Consider the following 11,593-nt stretch of genomic DNA (forward strand, 5'->3'; position numbering starts at 1 on the left):
CACTTTAATTTGCAAATGAATTCTTTAAAAATCAGCCAATGTGATTTTCTGGATTTTTTTTTCTTTTTGTCTCTCATAGTTGAGAGACTGGTGTCTGACTAAATACTTTTTTGCCCCACTGTACATGTATATATATACAGTAAATATACACACAGTGGCATTAAAAGTCCAGTGGGGTACAACAGACCATACAATTTATCTGTGAGGTGACAACTCAAATTTGCTCAGTATTATTCCAAGGTTTCCACGACACGTAAATGATTGTGGCACACCGAATGAAAGCTGCCATGCCTTCAGAAGAACAGTATGTACTGACATAAGTCATCCCAATATTTTAAGTGGATGGTGAAAACATGGGGCAGTTGTAATTGTGCCTCAAGGGCCTTACGCTATGGGCCGTTTTTTTTTTTCTTCTTCTTCTTCCTTCTTTCCCTTATAAATATCAACAGTCACGTTCCATTACAGACCTAAATGTGTACTAATCTGTGCATATCAATAAATATATGTGAAATGATGTGCTTGCTGATTGATGTCGCTGTGAGTGTAGCGAGCGCGAGGGCCCCCCCCCCGGCCATTTCGCACAGGGCCTCGCAAATCTCCCAGATAGCTCTGTTGTGCCTCATATATATATATATATATATATATATATATATATATATATATATATATATATATATTGTATAAAACAATTGATGAAGTATTAGGTCATGTGACCCATTGGTTTCTGAACAGCAGTTTTGAAGCCCATTTCTCTTCATGCAGGGTACAACCAACCAAAACACCACCACCGTATGTCAATCAAAGTCAGTTTTGCTCCTTCAGCCAAACCCTGCTGAAATATTTGCAGAGCTGCCATCACACGTTTACAGTATTATCAGCACTGTCAAGTCTCAAGCATTAAGCGTGAGACACATGCATTTCAACAAGTTCACACACCACACATGGCACTTCTCAAGCTGAGAAATTATTAACTTCACTTCCCAGAAATCCCAACAGCCCATTGTATGAGTCAAAGGCAGACTACACTAATGTGGCTGAGTGCTTATACAGCTCAGAGCATATGTCTAGACTTACGAAGCTATTGGTCAATCAGAGAATGGAATCACACAGCCCATCAGAAAATATATATTTTTTTGTTGCTGGGTGAGTTCTGAGTTTCAGCTTGAAGCGTTCCATCAGTGATGGCTAGTGATAAAACATTTTGGGGGGGCGCACTGGCGAGTGGGGATTAGGTTAGGATTAGGGTTCTTTTCCTCCAGCGAACGCCTCGTGAAATTATTATTTTGTAATGAAACAACCAAATTTAGTTTTTCTGCTGCCATTGTCTCCTCTCTTGTCGCTGTGACTCCGTTTGTAGCGAGTGACAGATGCAGTCGCGCGTCTACACTGTCAGGGGTGTGACTTTGATTGACAGCTCATGAATCAATCAGATTGGATGAAGAATGACAGAAAACACGCTGATTGGCTGAGGAGGAGAGGCTTTGAATAACCAATTAGAGACCAGCATGAAGTCACATGGAAGAAAAGTTTAAGAACATGCAATACACACTCATTTGGCCGGGGCACCTCGCCATTGAAACCTATGTATTTCGGTCTGCACAAAAAACAACTCTGAATGGGATGGGAAGGCTTGAAAAATTAAAAGTCGGACACATTTTATGAATGCATAGATGTGTGATAATTACTTTTTATTACGTAATTTATGTGTACTGTGTCTATATTTTTAATGGGGGCGGCGCCCTAGCGCCCCCTATTGACAAGCCACCACTGCGTTCCATGAATGCATAGCAGAAGTAACCTAAGTTACAACACACATCAGAGAAAGAATAACCACCACTGTTCAAAGGGCCCCTTGGGGATAAATGTGTTTTTCTTTATTTCATTTCTGTTTGTTTAGAGCAGAATGACACAAATATGACCACTGTTGTTCAAGGGTATATTTTATTATAGATTAGTAATTGATATTGTGAAATTTGTTGTTTAAGGCGCTGGGTCAATTGACCCTTTGTCCCTGTTTAAAAAAGAACATTTAAAAAATTGAGGTTTTTGGTAAAAAAGAGATCTTTTGATTAGTTTGGCTAATAGTATGGTGGAAGGATTGAACTGCGAATCTGGCTGTCCACATAGCTTTATCCAAAGCAGCCATTTTTCCTCATTTACCATTGGTTTTGGTAAAGGGATGGAATGTATTCCCAATATTCTCTCTGGCTAGCGGGTGTCACTTTTACAAGTGCCCAAAGCACACCGCTTAACCATTTTAAGATGGATGAATGAATGAATGAATGAATGAATGAATAACTGGACTGAAACTGAGTGTCTAAGTTACCAAGAATAAGACTTGAGAAATTATCCAGATTTCAGTAGATTTAATGAAACAGTTGCATGCAAAAGGCTCAGAACATACTTCAGGTGTCTCGATGCAGAATGACAATGAAATAGAGGTAGCGTCATGATTTTAACTGAGTCAGTCATATATATATATATATATATATATATATATATATATATATATATATACAGAGAGAGAGAGAGGGAGAGAGAGGTCTTCTGTCTGCTGTGCAGGGGAAGGTGGCTGATGGAAGATTGTTGCCCTCCCTGTGTGTCCAGCACTGCTTATTACCTGTAGAGGAGAAACACAGTGCTGGTAGCACCTGCTGAATGATAATTCAGATCCTTTTTTACTTTGCTTACAATTGCTGTCTCTCCACACATTTCACCTCCTCCATCACCATAGCAACCAGAGGAAGTGGCAGAACTCCTGCCCTTTTTCCATCTGTCCATGCCAGCGTCTGCATGTGCCAGCACCACCACAGTTTGATGAATACAAATAGATTGTTCACTTTCCAGTTTCTCAATCATATTTTGCAGTAAACCTGTGCATCGGACATTTTTTTCCACTTGAACAATCCAATATTAAATCGTTAAAATTAATGCACAAAACAAATGGACATTTTGGTTCCAAGTGAAAACAAATTACAGTTGAATGAGACCCCTGAGGATTTTATATAATATGGCAATAAAAATAAGTGAACTCAGTGGAATTTATTTTTCAGTTTTCCATAAATTGTGATGTGATCTTCATTCATTCATCAGCTGTTATTCATTGTTTTTTTCTTTTCCCCTATAAATCTTATTTGCTTTGCTTTTGGAGTCATATTTGTTGGGAACCTACTTCTAGGGAGAATAGATAGAGAGGGAGAGCAGTATTAAACTGTCTCCATTTATTGATATTTTGACTGTGGAATAATGCTTGAATATTTTGAGAAGACTGTATACATTTCCAGCTTTATGCAGAACTTGATCGTATGTTTTCGGAGATCTCCTTTTATGAGTATCAGATGTAACAGATGTGTCTTATCAACAGCAACCTTAAAAATGTTGAAGCAACATTGATGTTTGTTATAAAATGTGTACCTCTAAACCAGGTATTCAAATCACTGACTCCAGTTAACTTTCATGTAGGTAATTAGTCAATTGGTCCCATTGCATTGCATCCCATGCACAAAAATACCAAATTAAAATAAACATATAAAATATTGCAATTGATAATTAAATAAATATATAATAGACTAAATTGAATAATTAATAAACAAAACAATATTCTACAACCTTAATATAAAATGTGTCATGTAACAGTATAAATTAATATATAATCAATAGAAACTAGGCTGAGATGAGTAGAGCCGAGTAAGTACTAGTGGAAAAGTGCCATAAGAGGTTTAATTTATGCCAAAAGGAAAATTTAAATAAAAATTAATTAACAATACATTTTCACTCATTAATATGAGCTAATTGAATTTAAACACACACACACACACACACACACACACACACACACACACACACACACACACTAATATTATATATATTCAATTCAATTTGTATTTATATTGTATCTATTACAACAGAAGTTGACGTCGGTGAACGCAGTGAATGTGGTATATCGGTTATATAGCAGAGAGAGACTCCATATTCAATTCAATTCAATTCAATTTTATTTATATAGCGTCTTTTACAAGAGAAGTTGTCTCCAGTTTCCAGAGACCCATAACATGACCCCCAAGCAATTATTACATAAACATAACATAAACAAAAACTCTCTTAGTGGGAGAAAAACCTTAAGCAGATAAGTAGACACAGCGCAGGCATATTAGATTAGATTAGATTAGATTATCCTTTATTTCTCACTCAATGGGGATACTCACTTGTTCAGCGGCAGTACATTTAACACACACATGCAGGGGAGGGGTAAAAAAGTAAAACTATATAATTATGAAATATAAACAGTATATACATTGCAATGGAAATAAAAGTAGTGCGAAAGAAAAAAAACTGTGCAAAAAAAGCCGGTAGAATGTGTGTGAGGTAGACAGACAGATATTGCATAGATATTGCACATATGGTTATTGCACAACTTGTTATTGCACGTGTTATTCTCTGTTAGCTACTGAGAGCAGGCCTGGTTGTGGAGTCTGATGGCAGCGGGGAGGAAGGACCTGCGATGCCTCTCAGTGACGCATCGCGGGTGATGAAGCCGGTCGCTGATGGAGCTCTCCAGGGCTCTGACAGTCTCATGAAGGGGGTGGGAGACATTGTCCATGATGATGACAGCTCAGCCACCATCCTCCTCTCCCCCACCACCTCCACAGGGTCGAGACTGCAGCCCAGGACAGAGCCGGCTTTCCTCACCACCTTGTCCAGTCTCTTCCTCTCTGCTGCTGTGATGCTGCTCCTCCAGCAGACCACCCCATAAAAGATGGCAGACACCACCACACAGTCATAGAAGGTCCTCAGGAGGCCGTCCCTCACTCCAAAGGACCTCAGTCTGCGCAGCAGGTGGAGTCTGCTTTAGCCTTTCTTGTACAGAGCCTGGGTGTTTACAGTCCAGTCCAGTTTTTTGTTCAGGTGAACACCCATGTACTTGTAAGAGTCCACTATCTCTATGTCCGTTCCCTGGATGTTCACCGGCGAGGGGGGGACTTTGCGCCGGCGGAAGTCGACTACCAGCTCCTTTGTTTTCCCCGCATTAATCTGGAGGCGGTTCCGCTGGCACCAGTCCACAAATCTGTTGTTCAGTTCTCGGTTCTCCCTCTCGTCTCCGTTGTTGATGAAACAGACGATGGCGGAGTCATCCGAGAACTTCTGGAGGTGGCAGTTTGTTGTGTGGTGGGTGAAGTCGGCTGTGTAGACGGTGAAGGGGAGGGGAGCCAGGACGGTCCCCTGTGGAGCTCCTGTGCTGCAGACCACCGTGTCAGACACACGGCCTCCTGTCCTCACAAACTGTGGTCTGTTTGTGAGGAAGTCCAGGACCCATGATGTCAGCGGCAGTTCTGGCTGGATGGTGTTGAAGGCACTGGAGAAATCATAGAACATGATCCTCACAGTGCTTCCAGCCCAATCCAGGTGGGTCATCTGCATGAGGAAGATGATGGCGTCCTCAACCCCGATGGTCGGCTGGTAGGCGAACTGCAGCGGGTCGGAGTTCTGGAGTTGGAGTTGCTTCGTCCTGAGATTGTGTTCAGGCTCCTCCAGATATAGCAATCCACACAGACAGTTGCAAGCAGTGGGATGATCCGAGAGGGGGACTGCAGGTCAGCACGCAGCTCCCGAAGCTCCGGCCTGCAAACATACACAAAAGGAACAATAACTGAGAAAGGAAGAGAAGGAGGGGTGATTGGGACCGCTCATTGGATCATGTCGGTGTCCCCTTTGCAGCGTAGCTCCACAGCAGCATATCTAAGATAAGGCTCTGTTTCAGACCAGCTGCAGCTATGACTACTGGCCCTAAACGCACTAGAGTTTACACTAACTAGAGGCTTTACTAAACAATAACATTTGAGGTTTGCTTTTGAAGGTGGAGGTGGTGTCAGCTTCCTTAACCCAAACTGGAAGTTGGTTCCATAGTAATGGTGCCTGATAGCAGAAGACCCGTCCTCCAGATCTACATTTGGATCTTCTAGGAACTAGGAGTAAACCTGCACTCTGAAAACACATGACTATGTTAGGAACATAAGGAACTATCAGGTCTTGGACAAACCAGGAGTTTGGATGTTTAAGACTTTATACACAAGTAACAGAACTTTGAATTGGATTTTGAGTTTTACAGGGAGCCAATTGAGTTCTGGTTCCTGTCAGTATTCGCGTTGCTCCATTTGGGATCAGCTGGAGGATATTCAGATAATTACTTGGACATCCTGCTAATAACACATTACAGTAATCTAGCCTAGAAGATACCTACATCTGAATTAGTTTTTCAGCATCACTCTGGGAGAGGATGTTCCTGATCTTTGTGATATTCCGGAGATGGAAAAACACTGTCAAACAACCCTGATTAATATGCTGTTTAAACCACAAATCCTGATCAAAATAATTCCAAGGTTCCTCACATTTGTGCTGGAAGTCATCAGGGTCAAACTGAATCCACGGAGGGCCGGTGTCCTGCATGTTTTAGATGTTTCACTGCTTTAACACACCTGATTCTAATTAATCATCGTCACCAGCTTGTCATCAAAGTCTGGATAGTTCTGTTGATGACCAAGTTCCTTGTATCATGGTGTGTTAAAAAAGGGACACATCTAAAACATGCAGGACACCGGCCCTCGAGGACTGGAGTCCGACACACCTTCCTAAGGTGTTTGGGACCAGAAATAATAACCTCTGTTTTAGAGGAATTTAGAAGCAAAACATTAGTGGACATCCAGTCCTTGATGTCCCTAAGACATGCCTGAAGTCTTAACGGTTCTGTTCCATCTTCATAGACGAATAAAACTGCGTATCGTCAGCATAGCAATGAAAATGTATGCCTTGATTCTGGATTATACTTCCCAAGGGCTGCATGTATAAACTGAACCAGATTGGCCCTAGCAGTGAACCCTGTGGGACACCATAACAGACCCTCATCTGTTCTGAAGAAACCTTGTGTACATGAACAAACTGGAATCTGTCAGATAGATACGACTTAAACCAACTTAAAGCGATGGATGGATGGATGGATGGATGGACGGACGGACGGACGGACGGACGGATGGACGGATGGATGGATGGATGGATGGATGGATGGTTCATCATTCCTCAAATCTCAGTGTCGGTTTTATCTGTGGGAAGTGATGAGGGTGGAGCCTAGACTTTAAACTTTAGGTGATCAAAGCATGAGTTGAATGACTGAAATAATAATATAATATAATATTTATGAGTAAGAGGTACTACTACTACTGTACTACTAATGTAGTACTACTGTTCTACTAATGTACTACTACTGTCCTACTAATGTACTACTAATGTACTACTACTGTACTACTAATGTACTGCTACTGTATACACCCAGAGACAGTGTGTGGAGTATGCTCTGAAGTCTCAGTCTCTGAAACTTTACATCTTAAAGAACCCCGTCCAGTATAAGTTCTGGTTCTTTATCAACTCGACAGGGTTTGAGTACGTCATGTTCGTCTTGATCCTGCTCAACACTGTCACGCTCGCTATTCAGGTTGGTTACAGTTCAGGTCCACCTGCAACCGCAACACAGATTTACAGGCATTACCCGAGCTCCTGCTATTCTGTCCTGCAGCATTACGAACAGTCCAAAACCTTCAGCTACGTCATGAACATCCTCAACATGGTCTTCACTGGACTCTTCACTGTGGAGATGCTTCTGAAGCTGCTTGCTCTCAGAGCCAGACACACATCAAATATCCTATGGTTGCTGTAAGAAGTGTTCTTGGGTTTTCATGTTTCTCTCTACTTCCTTCCCGCATTACTTTATTGACCCCTGGAACTCCTTTGATGCTTTGATCATGGTTGGCAGCGTGGTCGACATCGTCGTCACTGAGTTCAGCGTGAGTACTGATGCACGTCGTCATGTTTGAGGTTTTATTCGTCTCCAGCTCTGTCAGCTCTCCCCTCACCAGATTCTTTTCTCCTGCTGAACATGTCAGACTGAAACCTGATGAAAGCATCAGTATGTGTTCAGAAACTTGGACTGAGGGTTCATCTGAGGGTTTGCCAGGTTTAGGATTATACTCGAGTTCTGCATATTTCCAGTGGATGCCAAAGCCTTTGAAAATCAAAGAACATGATTGTTAAAGTGGTGCCTGCTTTGTCCACGTGGAAGCAGTTGAAGCGATACTTTACTGGACCATGTTGTTTACTGGACCTTGATTTGCACGCTATTGTGGACTTTCATCAAATCACTGCAGGTCAGAGGGGCGGAGTTTATCAGGGTGATTGGGTGGTTGGCTTCCTTTGGGTTCATGTTCAGAGAGGGGGCAGACCAGCACAACAAATTACAAGAACGATGAACAACAATGATGGCTATGAGATACTTATAATTAAAATAATGGAAGAGGAGAAGAGAAGGAGGGGTGATGAGGGGTGAGGGACATAGAGCTTCAGGAGCTGCATGGTGACCTCCAGTCCCACCCTCTAATCATCCCACTGTTTGCTTCCACCTGTTTGAATGGATGTCTGGTAGACGCCTGCTGACATCCTGATTTGCAGTCCCCTCCCCCCTCTGACCACCTCACTGTCTGCTGTCTACATCTGCTTATATAGTCATCCCTATAGTGCACCAGCTAGCCATTGTGTCTGTGTCTCTCCTTTCTCTGTTCTTCATTCTCTCTGTCTGTTTTCTCTTATGATGGTCTATGTTTCTTCCCTATTAAAGGGGAGTTTTTCCTTGTCACTGTTTGGCTTAAGGGTTTTCTCCAACTAGGAGAGTTTTTACCTGCCATTGTTTATTTAATAATTGCTCGGGGGTCATGTTCTGGGACTCTGGAAAGATCCTAAAGACAACTTCTGTTGTAATAGATGCTATATAAATAAAATTGAATGGAGTCATTGTCAATGTCTTAGATACTGTTTGGCCAAGTTTGAGATGTATCAGCTCATCTCGCTTGGCAAAAAGGCAACTCATTTAGGGTAAAAATAATAATAATAATAACCACCTCCCAAAGCCGTCGCTACAAAGCACACACCCCCTGCCCATACCACTTTGGTGAATGTTGCCTTTCCTGACATTAAATACTATACTGTGCAAAAGTCTTAGGGATCGATATTTCACTTTTTTAAATGAGTTTAAATGAGTAGGATTGATGAATTGATTGGTGTATTATAGAACATTTTCTACTAATTGATGTGATTTATTGTATACATTTTTATAAATATATATCCCATGATTGCTAAGTATGGAAGGCCAGGTCTAGGAAGAGTGCTTGTCGTCCCAAACTTCTTGCATTTAAGGATTATGGAGGCCACTGTGCTCTTGGGAACCTTGAGTGCTGCAGACATTCTTTTGTAACCATGATCTGTGCCTTGCCACAATTCTGTCTCTGAGCTCCTGGGCAGTTCTTTTGACCTCGTGATTCTGCATTCTCTGACGTGCACTGTGAGCTGTAAGGCCTTACATAGACAGGTGTGTGCCTTTCCTTATCACGTCCAGTCAGTTTAACTAAATGCTTCTGGACTCCAATGAAGGAGCAGAACCATCTCGAGGAGGATCAGAAGAAATGGACAGCATGTGAGTTTTTTTCCTCTTATATTGTAGAGACCTTATGCTCCTCTTCGTTTTTTGTTGTTGTCCAATAATAGCCTATTTTGCCTAGCTAAATGCCGACCTAAAAACAATGAAATATCTCAATTCTGATATGTCCATATTGTCAGAACGGATGGGAAACTAGACTTACCGTTTTCAGGTGATCAAACATGTTGATGAGGAGCTGTGATATCCAAACTGTTGCTTACAAAGTTTGCAATCAGCTTTTTTTCCATTGTCTATTTTTATGAAATTCTGCCACACTGCAGATGTCTTTGACAGCAGGTTCCTCTAACAGAACAAAGGCTGCCGTTGTGATTGACACGTTCTATTGTTGTGCTCCTACTTTTATATGTCCATATGGTTGATTGTGAAATTGTGTGTAACTTATTCGCCAACGGACAAAAACCTCAGAAAAGTGCGTATGCCAGACTTGATGTGTGCGTGAAGGGCCGCAACTTTTCACATTCAAATCACTTTTTGAACATCCAACCGTGAGTGTAGAAAGTGGTGTACGCACGTTTTCTGTGCGCCGCATTCTTTGTACATGAGGCCCCAGGTATAGACAACGTAAAGCGTTATTGTTGTAAAATTGACTTAATCCCATATGCATTCGACTAGTTTTGCCTGTGGCACAAAAAATTGATTGGAAAAACTGAATTTGAATGGAATGAAGTGAAAGTGAAAAGTGAGAATGAATTACGGCGCTGAATTTTTCAATAGAATGAAATAGTTTTGATTTTATTGTGATACACATTCAAAGCGATAGATTCAATCTAAAATTACTGGTCTACTCAGATTAATCAATTCAGTTTCAAATCGAATGATTCTCATGCAGATATATAGAATTCCTACTGGCACAAGATTTATCCCACAAAAGCTCTGAAAATGTTTTAAGCCAAGATTATTGAAAGGCATGAAGAAAAGGAAAACTGTAGTTCATCAAAATGAGCTCAAAACTACACTATTAACTGAAAATACTTTAATCTAAAGAGCACACACAAATCTTCAACTGATGAAGACCTCTACCTTGGCAAAAAAAGAAATAAAGAAAAGTTGGTATTCCTCTGAATTGGCTCCCAACATTTTTCAAAAAAGAAGAAAAACAACTATTTGAAAACAATTCCTGAGGTAAAATATGCCTGGCCTTACCATCCTCTCACCTTGCCTATTGATTTTTTTGTCTCTTTTCCACTTAGCAAGCATGACCATTCTCCTGCATAAACATCAGAAAAACCCAGAGGGCTCATCTCTTGGACAGAATCAATAACAGAAGGAGTCGTATTCACATTATGAACAACAAGTACTGCATACTCATGTAACAGCCTGCATCAAGTAAAGCCGCTTATCACTCCCTCTGCTGTGAGTGGATAGGGATTCAACTAAAGACACATGCAAAACCAGGCTAACTTCATTTGATAACTATAGCTATATATATACAGGACTGTCTCAGAAAATTAGAATATTGTGATAAAGTTCTTTATTTTCTGTAATGAAATTAAAAAAACAAAAATGTCATACATTCAGGATTCATTACAAATCAACTGAAATATTGCAAGCCTTTTATTATTTTAATATTGCTGAAAACACAATATTTTAATTTTCTGAGACAGTCCTGTATATAGTCTTGTGTAACTTATTTTGGGGTTGCTTTCAGAGTCCTGGGGCCTCATGTACAAAGACTGCGTGGATTTCAACGTGAATCCGTGCGTGGAATTCTTGCATACGCCAAAAAAAATTCAGATGTTCAAAACTGTGTTCAAAATCCACGCACGTTTCTTTGAACATCACAATCAACGTGGAATTGAGCGTATAGGCGGGAGCACAACTCTCCTCCCCGACTCCTCCCTCCAGTAGATCCATTTGAATATGATAATGAGGATAAATATCCATTAAAAACTGCTCATCCTAACAAGGTACTTGCAAAAACAAGTAAAACAAATTTGAAAAACATCGGCCGTGAGCTGGAGACACTCATTTATTTGGTGGCATTTCTTCCGATTTAAGCTGTAAAAGAAAACAGAGTAACGCACTGTAGTTGTGTTGACCGCATTGCATTATGGGTAA

The 11,593-nt window shown here is 40.9% G+C and overlaps 1 protein-coding gene across 1 annotated transcript; it reads left to right on the forward strand.

Moving 5' to 3' along the window:
• The first annotated feature begins 7,106 nt into the window (after window positions 1-7,106).
• On the forward strand, window positions 7,107-7,862 carry LOC133445618 (voltage-dependent L-type calcium channel subunit alpha-1D-like). The gene is made up of 4 exons (XM_061722940.1): window positions 7,107-7,112; window positions 7,352-7,483; window positions 7,565-7,674; window positions 7,748-7,862. The coding sequence occupies exons 1-4, from the start codon at window positions 7,107-7,109 to the stop codon at window positions 7,860-7,862; spliced, it is 363 nt and encodes a 120-aa protein (XP_061578924.1).
• The last annotated feature ends 3,731 nt before the right edge of the window (window positions 7,863-11,593 follow it).

The sequence above is a fragment of the Cololabis saira genome, chromosome 6, assembly GCF_033807715.1.
Source record: "Cololabis saira isolate AMF1-May2022 chromosome 6, fColSai1.1, whole genome shotgun sequence".
Classification (NCBI taxonomy): domain Eukaryota; kingdom Metazoa; phylum Chordata; class Actinopteri; order Beloniformes; family Belonidae; genus Cololabis; species Cololabis saira.